Genomic DNA, 21077 nt, shown 5'->3' with positions numbered 1-21077 from the left:
TAACGGTTATGTGTACAGCCATACCTATGGCACAGTTTTTTGTCCGAGATGATGCCCGAAGATATGCGCCCCACCAACTCTCCGGCGCCATAGCACGAGAGCAGTAAAGCAGCCTGCAGCTTGGAAAGGCCCCGGCCCATGCCGTGGTCCACGACGGTCACACTGAACATGACGAGGTTGTAGGCGAACACCACGCCCGTGAAGACGATCACGTAGTAGATGGGCCGCCGCAAGAAGCTCAGCTCATCCCCACTCCGAGCTTGGGTCCGGCCTTCCTGCACAACCAGAATTATGAATCCACTATACAGGAAACACATGTGCACACGAACACTTCGGGGCAACAGAAAAGTAGGACCGTTTTAATCGAACAAAAAAATATGCGTATAGGTAAGTGTAGCACAGCTGCGAACTTCAGTACTTCCGCGAATGGTAACCGCAAGTAGAATCACAAAACCTAAACATTCGTCGCAGATGATGATCAAGTATAAATTTTTACGATAGGTGTGCAGCAGTCTTACGAAGATAATTATGTCTATCTGCGCCGCTCGAGCTGACGCGGGAAACGTTAATACGCGCTGTTTCGGCTGACTGGCCAGACGCCACAATTGATATCCGAGGATGACGTGTGCCTAAATCTTCGTGGCGCACTTTGATTTGTCATCTCAAAGTGGATTGAGCTGTTTCAGTGCATAAGTGTATTGAACGTGCGGAGCTAAGGAAGGCAGTAATATCAATGCTGTGCTGCGAACTTCCGCCTAATGTCTAATGGGCTATGTTTCCGTATAAGCGCAATTATTAGCGGGAATTTTCATACCCGTCATGGCACCCTATTGCGTATTAGCAGATCGAAGTGTAGTGTGCGTCCCTTACAACCGTCAAATGTGCCATTGATGTGTTTTCTTCACTTTATCGTATTTGTTTTCCTAGTATGAGCTTCTTCTTGCCGATAGAGCTGCGGATGTTTATTATTTCCAACGATGTGAGGACCCGCCGTGGTTGCTCAGTGGCTATGGTGCTGGGCTGCTGAGCACGAGGTCGCGGGATCGAATCCCGGCCACAGTGGCCGCATTTCGATGGGGGCGAAATGCGAAAACACCCGTGTGCTTAGATTTAGGTGCACGTTAAAGAACCCCAGGTGGTCAAAATTTCCGGAGTCCTCCACTACGGCGTGCCTCATAATCAGAAAGTGGTTTTGGCACGTAAAACCCCAAATATTATTATTATTAACGATGTGAGGCTATATATAACTATTCATGGGAGATCAAACAACGAAAAAGTGCCTAAATGTTTATAATGATCCAAAGTTGTTGCTGCTGCACAATTCGTTGTCTTCCGGGCTGTTAGCCTGTCTTCTATTATATAGCTCATAGTTTTAATGCTCACGGTGTTGCTCGTTGTGTGGTCTACGGTGTGAACCAATGTATGCGTACGACGGATGGAAATCCTGTATATGATGTAAACCGGGACTTTCAGTACGATGACACAAAAGAAAAGAAATCGCCGTTAAATCACGTACCACTAGACCAATACGACAATCATGTTTGGACTGGTTGAACATTTGGACTGCTTCAACAAGAGTGAAGCTGTGAAATAAAATACACGTCACGAACGATGCGAATTGTCGCATTAGTCACCCCACGCACACACAGATTTACATTTATATAATCACTCTAAGGAGTATCACTGGAGACGCTTCGTTCTTCGTCAAAAAAAAAAAAAGCGCGCAGCAAAGCGATCATGAAGACGCCACTAATATTTTAGTTTTCTATGCTCAAAGCAAGTAACAGGCAACAACAGGCCAAGGGAAGACAATACGACACAGAAGAGCGGCAGTGGACGACAGGCATAGTCATCTTATGATTGGCTGAAGATGCTTATTCGAAGCCCTAGACTAACATCAGTGCTGGGGGAAATGACGGCACTCACATCTTTCAGCCTCTTCGTGCGATGTTCTTTCTATGTTTTCATCCTCTCACATAGGAAACCCTTCACTGGCGTTTGTGAATTCTGCGCAAGAATTTTTTCCCAGCCGGCGACAGTCTTACGGTGCACCGCGATGCTCCGCAGTAGTCAGGTAAACATGACGGGTGAAAAAGCCGGTCACAGTGACCTGCTATAGCGAAATGAACAGTGTGACGCGTGCGTGGCGCTAACCAATGTCACTAAAACGCGTCGTATCAGCAAGATCAGCATTTGCTCCGCTGAAATCATGCTGCCTTGTGCAGTCTCCCGGCTGTGCACAGTTTGATCACTTAAGTCGGTGCATTTGGACGAAGCGACCACATTTGTGCGGTGTAATGTACCTATCTTATGCATTGTTCTGTGTGACTGAACGAACTTTACATCAAGGCCGTTCTGCACGTAGCCTACAGCTCAGAACTCCACCATAATGTTTTTGCTACCATATTCATGTTCAGTCACAGCCTCGATCGATGTACTGCCGTTGTCCGGAACGCAAGAGATATTTTCTATTCCATTATGTTTTGCAGAGAAAGAATACAAACAAAATAAAATTGCCTGCAAACACTTCAGTAATTGTGAGACAAATCTTTCTTTGCGGGCTCTGACGCACCCCGTTTGAGAAGCAGTTGAAGAGCCGTACAATAGAACTCTCGAAATTCCTGTGCCCCTTCGACTGGCTACGAGCTACATCGCGCGAGAAGTGGACGTGAAGACGACGTGAATAGTACGAGTCGAGATCAGTGCACTGAAAGAAGCATATAGAAAATGTGCACAGATATTTACACAAAGAACATTTTCGCAATAGAGAGCATTATCTGGAAGGACATGAAGGAAAAACAAAAGCACAAATGACTGAAAAATCACCTGTGAAGTTTTGGTGACGACAACACTGCAGCGACGACGATGCAGTGAGGATGACGGCATGAAAACAACACTTCGCGGACAGGGAATATCTAATACAAGCAAGATCTTCCTGAGGCAAGCTCGAAGAACGAGTGGTGCGCACAAAGCCAGGCGGCGAATAACGGCACTTGAACTTGGCCTTCACTTGTTCTGTACTAGGTGATCAACTAAGACTACCAGTTATCGGACGGGACGTTTACGCAGATCTCACGATCGGTGAATTGACTGCGCTTGTGCCATATAATATCTGCGTGCCTGGTTTATCGTACTCGTAACAATCAGCTGAATTGTGCAGTTTAAGACTACACTACCGCTTTGCGTTACAGCGTTATGGTAAACCTTGGTTATTTAGAAAGTTACTGCTCTGCGCAGCAACGGAAGTCCTTTCGCAGCGCACGTTCACGTTCTTATAGTAAGAGAACTATTCCTCCATTTGGGGGCGCCTGAGCCACCTGTCACCTGTTGTTGTTGTTGCCATCTTAGTAAAGCTTCATCGTCACCTTGAAATGCACTGTTGAATATTTTTGTTCGCCGCAGGCACTCACAGCTTGAAAAGTTGTGCTTGTATAGCAGGCATACTATGACTTTTTCCTCGGCAGGAGCTCGCCTTCGGGATAAGTCTTCCAGTATACAAGAACCGCAAACTGCAATCATAGGTTGGTGGTGACCGCTGTGTTTATTCCAACCCTGACAACTGTCCTACGTACATTGTATCGCATGGTTTCACATTCAGGGCACACCACGTCATAAATGAAAATACCTACTACACCTGACCTCGGCAGGGATGAGCATTGTTGCATAGGGGCCCACAGAGCGAGCCCGCATGATACCTGCCTGATTGAGGAGCTTGTCGCCGTTCTCACGTTCTGGCTGGCGCCGCGGTGACCGCCTGAGCAGCGCTTCGTCGGGCTTGGCGACGAGCAGCGATCCAGCCACGGCGTTCAGCGTCAGGCCGCCCACGATGAGCAGCGTTCCGCGAAGCCCGTACTGCTCGTGCATGTATACCAGCAGTGAAGGAAAGATGAAAGAGACCAGCGTGCCTCCCACGTAGCTGATGCCGCTTCCGGTCGCGCGGTACCTGAGGACACGGGGCGCCGCAGCCGTTCAGCAAGCCTGCCGGTGATGCCGAAGTACTTGAGTGCTGCTATGGGCATTTAGCCAGAAAACTGAAGTACACTTGGTTGAGTAGTATACGGTAGCATTGTGTGCCTTAGTATGTTCTATGGCAGATTAGTGTGCAATTCTGTTTAGCGTGTTTACTCATTACTTATGCCTACTTATGAAGTTTCATCCGTAGGCAGCATATTGCGAGACCCATGAATTGGACCACGTCCATAGACCACAATGTGTTACTCTCATCATCGTCGTCATCATCACCATCACAATCATCATCAGCCTACTTTATGTCCATGTCCACTGGAGGACGAACGTCTCTCCCCACGATCTCCAATTACCCCTGTCCAGCGCCAGCCGATTCCGACTAGCACCCGCTAATTTCCTAATTTCGTCGCACCACCTGGTCTACTCTGTCGTCCTCTACTGCGCTTCCCTTCTCTTGGTACCTGAGGACACGGAGCACTGTCTTGCTCTCGCACACTACTTAATAGCAGCCCCGCTGACAACACCTACGCCAGCTGTCAATGCAGCCCTAGCTGGATTGCCAGTTTGATGATGGTGTAGCTCAACACAAAGCCTGGCTAACACTGGCGGTGTTCTTTTGTTTTTTACGCCAGTTTCCGCCTTGCCCAGGCACAAATGGTTAACCCCCTGAAGCGCTGCAGATTGTCATCTGTAAGTGAAATATAGTCAGTTACTCGATTACACACAGATACGCTTTGGTATTGTCAAGCTTTTATACGTACATTTTGCCCACAGAAGGCGATTCCGTGAAGTCTTTTAGCACAACCACCTGCCATGGGTACTGTTCTCAAGCGCATGACTCCAGTTTATATCCACCACAGAAGGGCTGCTTAACATGTTTCTTGAACATGGTGTTTCGTACTTTGTTTACAGCTGCCGTTGTTTTTCAATGGTAAGTCAAGTGTACTGCCACGTCGACGTACTTTGCTGCCACTTTCATACAGGCGACTAGGTCAATGCAGATGCGTTAGCACATTAAATATTTGCAGTTAACTGCAGCTCCATCATCGCTTCGTGTTCTGCAAAGTGTTATATATGAGCCAAGATGTTGGTGCAAGGCCACAAATTGTGTGTGTGAAGATAAAGACAAGCGAGAAGGACATAATCTTTTGTACTCCGGGGATGAAACGCTACAAGCGGCTCCGTTACGACCTGAGCCTCTGCCGAAGGCGGGGAACGTCGCAAAGCGCTAGCTGTCACAGGGAAAAACAATGGAAACGGGCGCGCTCTCGCTTTATTACGCAATTTCTTACTATGCGACGTCACGCATGCGAAGGACAGTGGGAAGGTTACACTCCACCATTGCCGTTGCGCTGCTGGGCCAGAGGTCGCGGATTCGATCCCGTCGACGGCGGCCGCATTCCGATGGGAGCGAAATGCAAAAACCCTCGGTACTTCAATTTAGGCGCGCGCTACAGAACCCCGATAAGGTAAAGATTAATCCGGAGCCCCTAACTAACTCGTGTACCACAATCAGATCGCGGTTTCGGCAATTAAACGGCCAGAATTTATATGCTGATTGTTTTCTTGTGTGGACGCCTGCGCTCTCGCTTTTAGCAACGAATTATTGCTTTGCGACGTTAAGCACTTGTCAATGGTCTCAAAGCTCTTCTGTGCACAAGAAAGTGTGCAAGCGTTAGCTTCCAGCGGTTACCCAAATCAATCCAACCATCGGACACGTAGTTTTCAAAGCGAGGCTTTCTTTTCCTCTTCCTCCTTATTGCGGGTGCTGGCTCCTGCTGCCCCGCCGAGTTTACAGCTTTGGCCACCAGGTATGTACCACTGATTGTATGCAAGAATACAGAACTTGGGCCCTTGAGTATGTGCCACTGCGCAAGCGAACAATCTGGCACAGTTCCCTAAGATATCCATGTACCACTGGTATGTGCGCCAATAGAGATAGTTCACGGTAGGGTAAGCAAGAAGAAAATGAAATTAGCGCGCTACAAACGTAAAATGCCCGTGTCCGCGCCACTAAGATGATGATGATGTGTGGTGTTTAATGGCGCAAGGGCCAGGTTTGGCCAAAGAGCGCCATGACAGGTGGTAATGTTGACGATGTGTTGTGGGTGACGTGCACAATGGATGGATGGATGTGTGTTGTTTAGTGGCGCAAGGGCCAGGTATGGCCAAAGAGCCCCATGACTGATAATGTTGTGTTAAGCATTGATTTGTGAGTGGCGATGGTGGGATGTAACATGGCAGTAAAGTGGCCTAAAATCGATCAGTGTCATGAAAGCGTAAAATAGTATAAAGCATAAAATTATGATAGTGATACATGTAGTGGTCTGTGGATATAGTACGCGTGATAAGTGGACATGGAGCTAAAATGCAAGAATATGTAACTAGCACTTATGCCTCCGGTGGGCCTTTGAGCCTAAAGGCTGGGAGGCAGGTGCTTTCTTTATTGCACCTACCGCAGCAGAAACCTCTGTTAGAGGCTGTGCTACGGATTTCCTGGGGCTATAATATGAAAACTATGTACATCTTTTAAAAATCGAAACAGGCATTCATGTTTAAAGAGAGGTTCTATACCTATAATCATTTGAGGATGGAATGGAATTAGCTGCCGATGTGGTAATGGAAAATGCTTTCTCCTATTAGCATCTAAATGAGTGCATTGCAGCAGGATGTGAAGCACGGTTAGTGGCTCACCACATTTATCACACGTGGGTGGATCGCCACCGGACAAGAGGTATGCGTGTGTGCTGTATGTGTGTCCTATCCTGAGTCTGCAAAGTGTTACTTCTGTGTGGCGATTCTTTGATACCGGCGGCCAGTTGCCTAGATACGGCTTGATAACATGTAATTTATTTTCTGTCTCTTTATCCCACAAGCGCTGCCAGAAAGCCCTTAGCATTTTTCTTATTGACGGCTTGAGGTCCATTACAGGGACAGTCGTGCAAGTGTTGGAAGCGTTTGCGTGGATGGATGTGGCTAGCTGGTCAGCCAACACGTTTCCCTCTATCTCTCGGTGCCCCGGCACCCAACATACGACGATATGCTGCTTGGACTCATAGGTTGTGCATAATGCTGTGTAAAGAGATAATTACAGGGTTTTGATATTTCCTGACAGTTTTCAAAGTATTTACGACACTCAAAGAGTCAGTGTATATAACTGCCTTTGGGATATTAAATTCATTAATGTGTTTAACGGCAGCCAATATCGCGTAGGCCTCTGCTGTGAAAATACTTGTGTTAGGGTGCAGAACACCGGCATCTGAAAAGGATGGACCGACCGCTGCGTAGGATACGCCAGAATCACACTTCGATGCGTCTGTAAAGAACTCAGGAGAGGAGTATTTGTGCTGTAACTCGAGGAAGTGCATTCGTATATGCGCGACAGGCGCATGCTTTGTAACACCTACGAAAGATGTATCACAGTCTATTGGTTGCCACTGCCACGGCGGGGGCCGTATAGCAGGGGACATAAGGTGGTATTCAAGCAGTGGAACCCTTGTTTCTTCAGCCATATCTCTAACACGCATGGAGAAAGGCTGTGCCACTGTGGGTCGGTTGCGGAAAAGTTGACAACTGGACAAATCGTTTATGGTGTAATACGCGGGATGCTGACTGTTTCCGTTCACTCTAAGAAAATACATGAAGGACGAATATGTTCTCTGCAGATGCAGTGACCACTCATCCGATTCAACGTACAGGCTTTCCACTGGGCTTGTTCTAAAGGCGCCTGTGGACAGGCGAATTCCTAAGTGGTGGACAGGGTCTAGCATCTTTAGAGCAGTTGGAGTAGCCGACTGGTAAACTATGGCTCCGTAGTCTAGTCGTGTGCGTATGAGGCTTTTGTATAAGTTCATGAGACATTTTCTATCACTGCCCCAGGTTGTGCGTGAGAGAACCTTTAGGATATTCATTGTTTTCATGCATTTGTTTTTAAGATACTTTATGTGCTGTATAAAAGTTAATTTGGCGTCTAAAATTATCCCTAGAAATTTATGTTCCCTGTTTACAGGCAGACGCTCATCATGCAACACAATTTCAGGATCAGGATGTAGGCCTCTTTTTCTAGAGAAAACAACACAGGTGCTTTTTTGTGGGTTCAGTCTGAACCCGTTCTCATCAGCCCATTTGGAGACCTTGTTAAGACCAAGCTGGACCTGTCGCTCACAGATTGCGAGAGAACTTGATTGAAATCCTATCTGGACATCGTCAACATATGTTGAATAAAAGATGTTATGTGGTATGTGTAGACGGAGAGAATTCATTTTTACTATAAAGAGCGTGCAGCTGAGCACCCCGCCCTGCGGCACTCCAGTCTCCTGTACAAATTTCCGTGACAAAACATTGCCAACTCGAACACGGAATGTCCGATTTGACAGATAACTTTCGATAACATTGAACATATTTCCGTGTATACCTAAGTGTGAGAGGTCTCTCAATATCCCGAACCGCCACGTAGTATCATAAGCTTTCTCCATATCAAGGAATACAGATAAGAAAAACTTCTTATGGACAAAAGCTTCACGGATACGTGCCTCTATGCGTATAAGATGGTCACTGGTAGATCGACCCTCCCGAAACCCGCACTGGTATGGATCGAGCGAATTGTTTGATTCGAGGAAGTGTAATAGGCGACAGTTAATCATTTTTTCGAAAACTTTGCAGAGGCAACTTGTTAGTGCTATGGGTCTGTAGCTTGATACAGAGGAAGGATCCTTTCCTTGCTTTAGAATTGGGATTACAATAGCCTCCTTCCAAGCAGAGGGGATCTCGCCGGAAAACCATATAATGTTGTAAAGGCAAAGGAGGGTTTTTTGTGTTTCGGGCGGTAGTTGTTTCAACATCTCATATATTATGCGGTCTGAACCTGGGGCGGATGTATTACAACAGTTCAGTGCTGCCTGCAGTTCTGCTATGGAGAATGGTTCGTTGTACGCCACACCTTTAGCACATTTCCTTTGTAACTTTTTCTGTTCTATTCGCGTTTTGTTCTTTAGGAAGGTTTCGGAGTAGTGCGAGGAGCTCGATATGTATTCAAAATGTGCACCAAGAGAGTTGGCTTGATCTTCCAGGCTTTCTCCGTGGCTGTTTACTAACGGTAAGGAATACGTTTGTTGCCCGTTAACTTTCTTCACTCTATTCCAGACTTTTCTCTCATCTGTGTAAGAGTTAATACTTGATATAAATTTTGCCCAACTCTCTCGTCTTGCTTGTCGGCGCGTTCTCCTCGCCTGTGATTTAACATGCTTAAAGTTTTCCAAGTTTTCTGCTGTTGGTGAATCGCGAAGCAGCGCCCATGCTTTGTTCTGGTTCCTCCGCGCTCGCCTACATGCATCGTTCCACCAGGGAACACGCCGCTTAGAACCAGTGCCGCTCACTTGGGTAATACACTTAGAGGCGGCATCTAGTATAAAAGCTGTAAAATATGTGACAGCATCATCTATGGCTATACCGGACATCTCAGTCCACGTCATATGAGTAAGATCTCGGTACCGTTCCCAATCGGCTGATTCAACCTTCCACCGGGGGACCTGCGGGAGAAGTTGATCTTGCTCCGTCGTACTTAAGATTATTGGAAAGTGGTCACTGCCATACGGGTTATTAAGCACATTCCATTTAAAATAAGGTAAAAGTGTCGGCGATAAAATGCTAAGATCTATGGCAGAATATGACTTGTTAGCTAGGTTAAAATACGTAGGCTCCTTTGTATTCAAGAGACATGCTCCAGAAGAAAAAAGCAGCTGTTCAATGACGCGGCCTCGCGCATCACAGCGTGAATCGCCCCACAAACTGCTATGTGCATTAAAATCCCCAAGAATCAGATAGGGCTCCGGGAGCTCATCTATTAATGATTCTATGTCTCGTCTGTGAAGGTGATATTGTGGTGATATATACAAGGAGCAAATGGTTATGAGTTTATTTGAAAGTACGGCTCGAACGGCCACTGCCTCAAGGGCCCTTTGGAGCTTTAAATGCTGACACGCTACAGTTCTGTCAGCAATAATCGCTACACCGCCAGATGATGCCACAGCATCCTCGCGGTCTTTGCGAAACGTAACATACTTTCGGAGAAAGTTTGTGTGTATAGATTTTAAGTGTGTTTCCTGTAAACACAGCACTTTTGGATTGTGTTTGTGGATCAGTTCTTGCACATCATCAAGGTTTCTGAGAAGACCTCTGACGTTCCATTGGATTATTTGTGTATCCATATTGGAAGTTATTAAGTGCTGTGTGTAAAGAAACAAGTAGTGATTATGGAGATTTCAGAGATTACATTACAGAGCCCTTTCGAGGCCCTGTAACGGGAGTTCTGCCCTTTCTGGAGCGTTCGAGGGAGCCTCGCCGCTCCTTAGGCGGTTGGTGCGCCTTGAGGGCAGGTGTAGTGTCCATTGCCTCTTGTGAGGCGCCGGACACGTGCTCTTGCGAGCGAGAGGTTACAAGAGAGGGTCCTGCCTTGGAGGGCAAGACCCCTGCGCCCACCAGCCCAGAGGTCGGTGGGGCACCCTGCGGGATTTGGCTGCGCCGGCTGTTGCCAGCGCTGGAAGGGGCCGGGGGGGGTTGGGGCAGCCTCGGCTGCGCCCACCTTCGGGGTCGATGGTCCCCTCTCCTCGGTTGACGGAGCAGCACTAGCTGCAACCGCCGCGGGGGCAGATGGCGTAACTGCCGACTCACTGACTGTGGGTCGGACAGCCACTGGAAGCCTTTGTGTCGCTGCCCCCTGACGCGTCACATCGGCAAAGCTTTTCTTGGGCAGGTATGAAACCCGCCTGCGTGCCTCTTTGAAAGTGATATTTTCTTTTACTTTTATGGTCACAATTTCTTTTTCTTTTTTCCAGGACGGGCAGGACCGCGAGTATGCGGCATGCTCGCCATCACAGTTGACACAATGCGGAGTGTTCTGGCATGTTTCGGAGGAGTGTTCTTTGTCACTGCACTTGGCACAAGTCAGCCGGCCTCGACAGTTCTGTGAACTGTGGCCGAACCTTTGGCACTTAAAGCATCTAAGAGGGTTGGGCACGTATGGCCTAACATGAAGTTTGATATAACCAGCCTCGATGGAGTCGGGAAGGACACTTGAGCCGAATGTGAGAATCAGGTGTTTCGTTTTGATCTCTTTTCCATCTCGCCTCATCTTAATTCGTTTAACATTAATAACATTCTGGTTACTGAAGCCCTCCAAGAGTTCAGCCTCAGTGAGCTCCATCAAGTCATCGTCAGAGACAACACCACGGGTGGTGTTCATCGTGCGGTGCGGGGTTATAATTATTTGGGTTTCCCCAAATGAAACTAGTGTTGACAATTTTTCATATTGTTTTTGATCGCGGAGCTCCAAGAGGAGATCCCCGCTTGCCATCCTCGACGCCTTATATCCAGGACCAAAAACTTCAGTCAATGACTTGGAAACAAGGAAGGGTGAGATAGTTCTTACTGGTTTATCTGGTATTTCAGAGTGGATCACGTGAAAACGAGGGAAAGATTCTTTTTGCCGTCCAAAAAACTGGAATACTTCATCGGTGCGCCCTCCTTTCTGGGGGCGATCAGGAAGCGAAGGGAAGGATGTTGCCATAGAGGAATGAAATTTTCGGCAATAACGGCAGCCACCCACCATGGAGTCCTACAAGGGGACGCTACAGGGACTGTAAGAACAGGTCCTGTAAACGCCAGCTGTACGTCATCACTATAACCAAATATGAAATAACCTAGATTGGCTAATCACACAAGGTTAACCCTTGCTGCCTGGAAAATTTGGAAGTAAGCGGAAGGAAGGAGAAGACAGGAAAGATGAAAAGTGAGAGAAAGACGAAGGCTGGAGGGAGAGAGAGACAGGAAAAGGCAACTACCGATTTCCCCCGGGTGGGTCAGTCCGGGGGTGCCGTCTATGTGAAGCAGAGGCCAAAGGGGTGTGTTGCCTCCGCCGGGGGGCCTTAAAGGTCCAGACACCCAGCATTGGCTCAACCCCCAGGATCCCCCTTTCCCCAGACACGGCTAAGCCGCGCACGGCTACACGCGGGAGGGGCCAACCCTCGTGTGCTCGGGTCCGTGGTGTCGCAACGCACCAAACGCCTGCTGACGCAGACGCCCCTGCGGGGTCCGCGCCACTAAGTATAACGGGCTTGCCCCAATAGAAAAGCAAAACAACAGGCAAGGATTGGAGAAGTCCGAAACAGAAAATTGGAGATATCGCGGCTACAAACGCATTCATTCGGATCCCAACACTCTGTGAACAAGTGCAGCCGAAGCTTTCTTGAGCTAGCAAGTGAAAATGTCGCAATAAGACGCGCTGCAAATTTCAGTCACAAATGGGCTCCTCAGTCACCATGGTGGGCCTTGCAAGGAAATCGCCGTGGTTGAACACGGTTGAACCAAGTTTGTCGAGCGATAGCACGGTTTCGCTTGCTCTGGTAAAGCACACAGATGATGCTCGGCGCCGTCTACAACTACCGCATCTACAATTGCATCACAAGACAACACGCAGACGCTGCTAGACGCCGTCCATGTTCGCGCGAACAGCGCGTAGTGAAGCATGGATGGATGGATGGACGGATGGATGGATGGATGGATGGATGGATGGATGGATGGATGGATGGATGGATGGATGGATGGATGGATGGATGGATGGATGGATGGATGGATGTAAGCGTTCTATTAGGAACGGGGCGGTGGGTTGCGCCACAAAGCTCATGCTATTCTACTGCCTGATGTCCTACCTAGGTTAAACAATGAAAAAAGAAAAAAAAGCACTATGAATTACCACGCCCAAATTTTCTGATCCCCTATTGCGAACTGTGCTTTCGTACGTCTCCGTCTTTTGTTGTTTCCCTACTTTTCTTCCACCAGTCCTCCAATCGCCTTTTGCTAATCCCTATGGCGGACATGTTTGCTTTACCACTGCTCCCGCTGAACCCAAGGGCTTCAAGGAGGCCAGTGGTGCCTAAATCGACCGCTGGGTAGACGTCTTCACATTCTAATAAAACATGCTCCGTCGTTTCCCTAGCTTTACTGCAGCAAGCACATGCTTCTTCTTCCTTCATATACCTCGCTTTATAGGTGCGTGTTCTAAGGCATCCCGATCTCGCTTCGAAAAGTAATTAGCTTCCCTTTGAGTTATCATAACTGATTTTTTCCTGATTTCGTTTTTTCTTCCTAAGTAGTTACTCATGGCAGGTTTCTTGTCCAATGCCGCCACCCATGAGATTATTTCAACCTCTCTGACTTTCCGCTTGACCTTCTTTGTTGCTGTGTTGCCCACCCTACAGGCCGCATACTTGCTGGTAAGCTTCCTAGTTCTTTTCTTACTTGGATGCAGCCAGCGCCTCTGGCGCTGACGGCGCAAAAAACTGACCTTGGCAGTTCTTTCCAGTTTTCTCTACAGGCTGCGTCGCCGACAGGCGTTGGTCGTCTCCCCTCCGCAACGCATTAGGCAGGCTATGTCCAATTTTGACCTCAGCTGAGCTTGAAGGTCAACCTGACCGAACGAGCAGTTTTCTGGGTTTGTACCTGGAGTAGTAGAGCCGTCGCTACAAAAGCGTTACTTTTATTCACCGTGTAAACGCATTAAATCGCGAGACAGGCCGAACTTTACCTTGGAAAAACACGCCACAGTACCACAGAAGGATGAGAGACGCGGAGCGAATTTCGGCGTTAAAACGCATCCGGTAACCATAGAGCTATATAGCAAGCGCCAAGAGGGCTTACTCTCATACGGTCAGATGACAGCTGGCGCGCCAAGCAGGCGGCCTTGACTATGCATTCATTTTTTTTCCGGTCAAGCTACGAGCGACGATATAAGTTTCGGTTACAGACGTTTTCTGGTACCTTTTGTTTCTTTTCCAATATATTCTGTGGAATCTGCAAGCAAGCAATCTCTTTCATATAGATAAATATTTTGACACTTAGCGGAAAAAGGACAGAGAGGTATTTGATTATAGCGCCAAGTTTATTCAGAAACTAGTAATCAACAAAGAAAATAATCCAGCTCAGGAAAACAGGGAACGTGGCGTTTGCACGTTTCATCCCCATAGATTTTTTCGTCTGAAGACGTATTATAACTGGGCATGTCTTCAAAGGAAACTAATTTATCACAATTTATAGCATAATGGCATACTCAGTGATATTATATTATGTGTGTAATTTGACATGGATTATGGAAAGCACCTTTTTATATCAACAGACAGATTCGCGGTGTTCCGTGCGGCTGGTCTGCGGAGACAATAACCTGTAAAAAACGGAAGGGTACAAGATCACAGTGTAACATACAAGAGAATAGTAGAATTTCAGTAGGCTCGCAGTAGGCTCGCAGTCGTCAATGCAGACGTCTCTGCCAGGAAAAAGGTGTATTTCTCCGAACGTAAAGTAGGTGGACTTCCTCATTTTTATAACCCATATCACAGCAGCTGATGATTGTAGAAAGCGTGAGAATTACGGCAAAAGCGCGCGAGGAAAAGCGTAGTGCCGCGCAAGAAGGGCTTAGCGGCGACAATGGCTAGGAGATGGCGCCACTGTAGCACGCGTCGTCTGTATGGGAAAAAAGCACGGCATCAGCGGAGGTCTGTCTGCGGTTGGTGTGCATGGCGCCCACGGGTAACCCATGAGCGGCCTCTCGTGATTTCCCGATTAGCAAGGCAATCGAGCCACACTTCGTTCCGCTTGCAACGTGCCGCACGAGACAGGTTGTCTGCGCCAGCCAATACATCGCGAAATGGAAACACGTATAGAGATGCGCCGGAATTTCTCATTAGGCAGTATCGCAATCGTTGTTCAATTTTTTCTTTCAGTGTCTGCTTCACGACACAAAAACTGGGCGTGGAGGATGGTCAGTGTATCACCACATTTTCCACAGATGGGAGGTTTATGACCGGTCGACAGGTAGGAATGTGTGTCATATGTGTGGCCTATTCTGAGTCGGTGGAAAATGGCCTCAGTTTGCCGTACTTTCGTTGTTAGAGGCCAAGTTCCCAAATGTGGCTTAAATAAATGCAGGTTATTTGATGTTTCAGTGTCCTAGCTTCGTAGCCAATAGCTTGATAGTCTATGCGCTAAAATGACCTAAGGTCCATGGCAGGAACGGCTATGCAGATGTTGCTAGATTTTGTTGCTGTGAACGTGACAATTTCAACGGCAAGCCCGTTGCCTTCGATGCCTGTATGTCCAGGCACCCAACACATTATAACATGCTGGTTAGATAAATAAGCAGCGCATAGCACTCAATAAGGGTAATTGATTACCGAGTTTTTGTGTTTATACAAAGGCATTGAAGCTTTCACGACGATTAACGAGTCTGTGAATGCAATCGCTTTTTGCAGCTTTTATTTTCTGACGTGTTTGCACCATATAACATTGCATAAGCCTCTGCCGTGAATAGGCTTGTTTTGAGGGTGCAGAACATCGGATTCTAAAAACGAGAGACCTACGGTTCTTTAAGATACATGAGCACGTGGTATTGATGCATCTATAAAAAATTGCGGGTGCGGGTACATTGCCGCAAGTTTTAGGAAATTCATTCTAATGTGCCTCTCTGGAACATCTGTAGTGACCTCCACAAAGGATAAGTCATACTCAATGGCTGCAACTGCGGAGCTTCGTTTGAGGCATCAGACGATGTTTAAGCAGCAGATCTTCCACTTGTTAACTGACGTTCGTTAGATGCACATAACGGCTGTGTCGCTGCAGGTCGGTTATGAAAGCGTGTGGCAGAAGTGATATCGTTTATGGTATAAGAAAAAGAATGTTCAATGTTCGCGTTTATTGATTAAAATTAAATTATGGGGTTTTACTTGCCAAAACCTCTTTCTGATTATGAGGCACGCCGTAGTGGAGCATTCCGGAAATTTCGACCACCAGGGGTTCTCTAACGTGCACCTAAATAATCTAAGTACACGGGCGTTCTCACATTTTGCCCCCCTTGAAATGCGGCCGCCGTGGCCGGGATTGGATTCCGTGCCCTCGTGCTCCGCAGCCCAACACCAAAGCCACTGAGCAACCACGGCGGGTACGTTTACTGATTAAAAATATGTAAAACTGGTACATGACTGCTGCAGATAAAGAGACAACAGGTTCAACTCTACGAAGATGCTCTGGATCTGACTTATCCTGAAAGCGCCGGTCGCAAGACAGATACCCAGATCGTGAACAGGATTTAGGATGTTTAATGCATTTGGTGTTGCAGAGTGATAAAAATATATCTCGGTAACGAAGGTGTGAACGGACAAGACTATTATGCAAGTTAAAGAGAGACTTGCGATCATTACCCCAAGTTGTCCGCGACAGAAGCTTTGAAAGGTTTATTGTCTTCAGGAAATTTGTCCTCAAGATACTTAAGATGAGGTATAAACCTTCGTTAAGAGTCTAAAATGATACTCAAATATGTATGCTCGCTGGTAACAGAGGACTCACTTCCAATGATTGCAATACTTGGAATCAGCGTAACGTCTCTCTTGTTTGTAAAGAGCACTTAAGTGTTTTTCTGGGTGTTTAGACGCATTTTCATTTACCCATTGAGGCAATTTATTTAATCGAACCTTCACTTGCCATTCGCATATAGCAATAATATGCGGTTTAAAACCTACCCGTACATCCTCAACAAGCACAGAATAAAGCAAGGTGCTAGAAATGGCTGCATAAAGTGAATTATTTTTACAACAAAGGGTGTGAAACTAACCACTTCGCCTTGCGGTATGGCAGTCTTTTGAGTGAGCGGTCTAGAAAAAGTAGTCCCAACTTTCATGCATAATGCGGTCAGACAGGTAGTTTTCAGAGATATTGTCACGTGGTAGTGACGTATAAAGAACACAGCAGCAGTACTGTGGAACAAGCAACTAACTTTTATTGGGCAAACCTGTGCCTACAAAAACACGCTACACTTAAATAACGGCGACAGCGGCGAACACAGTCGGACAATCGTCAAAATCTGATGATCGGGTCAAGCGCGTCGCCTTTCATAAATCAGTGGTCGAATGTTCCAGAGTAATCGCTGGTGCCCGCGTGTCTTCCACAAAGTTTTACACCATTCGCGTAGCGCATACATGCAATCAGACTACACAAGGTTCCGTGACAGACAGCGGATAGAACCATTGATAAAATACCAGAAACTTTCTATATATGCTGGGGCCTCCTGCGCTGTGCGATAACAATTGTTAGGCGGTTAAACGTGGTCACCCGATAAACATGTGCACGTGTCATTATTCAACATGCTGCCGCAGGCACCCAGTGCCGACAGATGTCGTAAAATTCAGAAGTGCCATGTTGCAGGCACGTACCCAGGGGGGGGCCCGGGCCCCCCCCCCCCGAAATCAAATGGCATACTCCCCCCCCCCCTCCCCGCACCCACGCCACCACTCCTCACACATTCCTAAAGCGCCGCCAGATCAATGTTGAGACTTGGGAGCTGTTCATCGGTCAGCATTATGCTGCCTTTTTCACTCCTTTGAGATGGCGGTAGTTATCGGCATCTCTTGTAATGTGAAGGACAGTTTTCTCATAGATTCCGCACGCGCGCGATTAGCTCGAGATGCGTTCAGTTGTCACCATCGATTCAACCGTCACGCGCATAGCTGTTGCTTTTGTTAGTTCAACGTTCTTTGTTTAGGCTGATCCTGGGACCAGGAGAGGGATGTAGCTGTTACTCAGCTGGTCTGTACTCTCATAGACCGAGCTGCGGCCGGAGAAAACGCCAATTGCGTTTAACTTATCCCTTTGCCTCAATATTTCGTTGAGTTACGGCTCGCCGCGACGCTGGCAGATGCCCGGAACCATATACACGTGATATGGGTTAGATAAGGTGGGAAATAACATAATGTGAAAGAGCGTCCATCATGATACCCTGCAATAACCCTTAAACCCATAAGCAAGATGACTGTCGCCCGTTACCTCGTCTGTTTTTCCTTAATTGTATATCACTTTTCGTGCAAAATTGGCAACTGGAAACAAAAATCGCGAGGAGTTGAGAAATTAAGTGATCTACTAAGGGAGACAGCCAAGGCAGCAACCAAACTGCAAGCAAAAGCGAACAATAAAAAAGTTAATCGTTGTTTATGAGATATTTATGGGTCAACATCTATTTATTTAAAAAGGAAGTAGGGAAAACGCCGCCGGAAGTGGAGGACAATTACTTATTTTGAATGACGCTTCTACAGTTATCGGTGGAACCGCCTCACGTAGCCACTTCTCTGCTGTGCTTATGTGGGTGGTTTTCTAACCTTTCGCGGTGAGCGCAGTACGTCTAGAATCGCAGAGTCCTGCGCTCTACGCGGTTGTATGGGACTGGCAGCCGCACAGCGTTAAGCAATTCGCGGAACTGTCAAAATTGATCCACCAGGCGAAAATAACTGATATTCGAAACTATAACATGAGAAAGACTGAAGAAGCCGTAAGAAATGAACGCAGCCTGAAATCAGTAAAAAAGAAACTTGGCATAGGACAAACCATCATGTATGCACTAAAAGATAAGATAAGGATAATATCATCAGCAATCTCGAAGATATAGTAAAAGCAGGGGAAAAATTATAAGTGGAACTGTATACAGTACCTAGAGGAGTCACGATACCTCACTTAGAAACAGTAGTGAACAGGATACAAAAACTCTCCTATAACTATCGATGAGGTCAGAAGGGCCCTGCAAGACACGAAACGATGAAGAGCGGGAGGAGAAGGTGGAATAACAGTTGATTTCATCAAAGATGGAGAAGACATAATGCTTGGAAAACTGGCGGATCTTTATACGAAGTGTCTATCGACTGCAAGGGTCCTAGAAAACTGGAAGAATGCAGACACTATACTAATCCACAAAAGAGGAGACGTTAAAGAATTGAAAAATTATGGGACCATTAGCTTGCTCCCAGTATTATATAAAATATTTACCAAAATAATGTCCAATAGAATAAGGGCAACATTGGATTTTGTCAACCAAGGGAACAGGCTGGCTTCAGGAAGAGATACTTTACAATGGATCACATCCATGTCATCAATCAGGTTATCGCCAAATCTGCAGAGTACATTAAGCCTCTCTATGTGGCTTATATAGATTACGAAAAGGCATTTGATTCAATAGAGATACCAGCAATCATAGAGGCACTACGTAATCAAGGAGTACAGAACGCTTACGTAAAAAGCTTGGAAAATATTGCTACATGCGTGTGGTATTTGTTTGTTTGAACGAGGCGCGTAGGCGCCATCACTCCAGAAAAGAGGAGGAAGAACGAACTGGGCTCGCGCTGTCAATCTCAGCGGTCAGCGCTGCCACCGTTGTTGTAAATATATTCTGTAAATAGTTTCTCGTCTTACTGACTCGTCCTTCGCGTAAGAATATCTACAGACGTTCTACAGCTACCTTAATTCTACACAAGAAAAGCAGGGAGATACCTATAGAGAAAGGGGTCAGACAGGGAGACACAATTTCTCCAAAGCTATCCACTGCGTGCTTAGAAGAATTCAAGCTATTAAACTGGAAAGGCTTAGGAGTAAAGATCGATGGCAGATATCTCAGCAACCTTTGGTTTGCCGATGACATTGTTCTATTCAACAACAATGCAGACGAGTTGCAACAAATGATTGGAGACCTTAACAGAGAGAGTGTAAGAGTGGGGTTGAATATTAATATGCAGAAGATGAAGATAATGATAAATAGCCGGGCAAAGACACAAGAGATCGGGATCGCCAGTCGGCCACTAGAGACTGTGAAGGAATACGTTTACCTAGGTCAATTAATCACAGGGAACCCTGATCATGAGTAGGAAATTCACAGAAGAATAAAAATAGGTTGGATCGCATACGGCAGACATTGCCAGCTCCTGACTGGAAGCTTACCATTATTATTGAAAAGTAAGGTGTGCAATCGGTGCATTTTGCCAGCGCTGACATATGGGGCAGAGACTTGAGAGCAAGTTAAGGACCGCGCAAAGAGCGATCGAACGAAGATTATAAGGAGAGTGTTCGAGCTACCATGACAATTATGCGCGAGTATTGTGACATGACGGACAGCAATGTAAACCTGAATAAGTGTGTCGGCTTGTGGCACGGCCGGTGGCAAACACCGCCGCGTGTTTTTGAAGGTATGCAGTGGAAGCTCACGCCTGGGATTTATCTTGGCGTACCATTAGGCACACATCGAGACACTAAAGACTTATGGAATGACAAAGTGCAGGAATTAAAAGCGCAAACTCATAAGTGGGCCGGACGTGACCTCTCTATATTTGCACGTACGGCTATCTGCAGAATCTTCTTGGTGAGCAAGCTGTGGTATCTCATGCAAATCCTGAGCTGTTTCCGATTCAACTTCAAGAAATTCCATAGAGTATTTGCTGTTTTTGTGTGGCAGTCTGAATATGAAAGAACAAGCAGGAACAACTTGTTTCGCAAGTTGGGTCAGGGGGGCTTGTCATTACCAAATTTATACTTAAAGCAACTGATTTCTAGATGCAAAAGGATAGACAGTTGGGCGAGTTGGTACGGTAACATGATTTTGGCTTCTAGCGCGAAGTGAAACACGGACACAGAAAGGAGCAGGATCGCCAGTCGGCCACTAGAGACTGTGAAGGAATACGTTTACCTAGGTCAATTAATCACAGGGAACCCTGATCATGAGTAGGAAATTCACAGAAGAATAAAAATAGGTTGGATCGCATACGGCAGACATTGCCAGCTCCTGACTGGAAGCTTACCATTATTATTGAAAAGTAAGGTGTGCAATCGGTGCATTTTGCCAGCGCTGACATATGGGGCAGAGACTTGAGAGCAAGTTAAGGACCGCGCAAAGAGCGATCGAACGAAGATTATAAGGAGAGTGTTATAAGGAGAGTGTTATAAGGAGCTCGTCCTGTCTGCTCCTTTCTGTGTCCGTGTTTCACTTCGCGCTAGAAGCCAAAATCATGATTTCTAGATTTTTGTTCTTACGAGACACGACAAATCCTTTCTTGCGAACAGTTATTCAAGTCCGATTGAGCAATTTCTTACCCAACTTTGTTGTCTCGATGAGGGAGGGTGGGTGTTACGCAACGAGTAAATTTTTACGTGAGGTGGTCGTAGCATTTAGATTTTTAAACCACCACTTTTCCATAGAATATTTGGCTACAGTCGGTCGTAAGCGGATAAGCTCGGATTTAATAGATATTATGTTCCCA

At 46.6% G+C, this 21077-nt stretch overlaps 1 protein-coding gene across 4 annotated transcripts in view; it reads right to left on the bottom strand.

The window, feature by feature from the left end:
- LOC135908882 (monocarboxylate transporter 12-like) overlaps nucleotides 1-21077 on the bottom strand; it is a 98440-nt gene that overhangs the window by 25286 nt on the left and 52077 nt on the right. For all 4 annotated transcript variants that reach the window (XM_065440724.1, XM_065440720.1, XM_065440722.1 and 1 more), the window contains 2 exons: nucleotides 3696-3943; nucleotides 25-271 (listed from right to left, as the gene is read on the bottom strand). In XM_065440724.1, coding sequence (XP_065296796.1) covers nucleotides 25-271; nucleotides 3696-3943 — 495 coding nt within the window. The remainder of the gene's footprint in view (nucleotides 1-24; nucleotides 272-3695; nucleotides 3944-21077) is intronic.

Source organism: Dermacentor albipictus, chromosome 1 (genome assembly GCF_038994185.2).
Source record: "Dermacentor albipictus isolate Rhodes 1998 colony chromosome 1, USDA_Dalb.pri_finalv2, whole genome shotgun sequence".
NCBI classification, from domain to species: domain Eukaryota; kingdom Metazoa; phylum Arthropoda; class Arachnida; order Ixodida; family Ixodidae; genus Dermacentor; species Dermacentor albipictus.
This window is presented reverse-complemented; position numbering and strand designations above follow the sequence as displayed.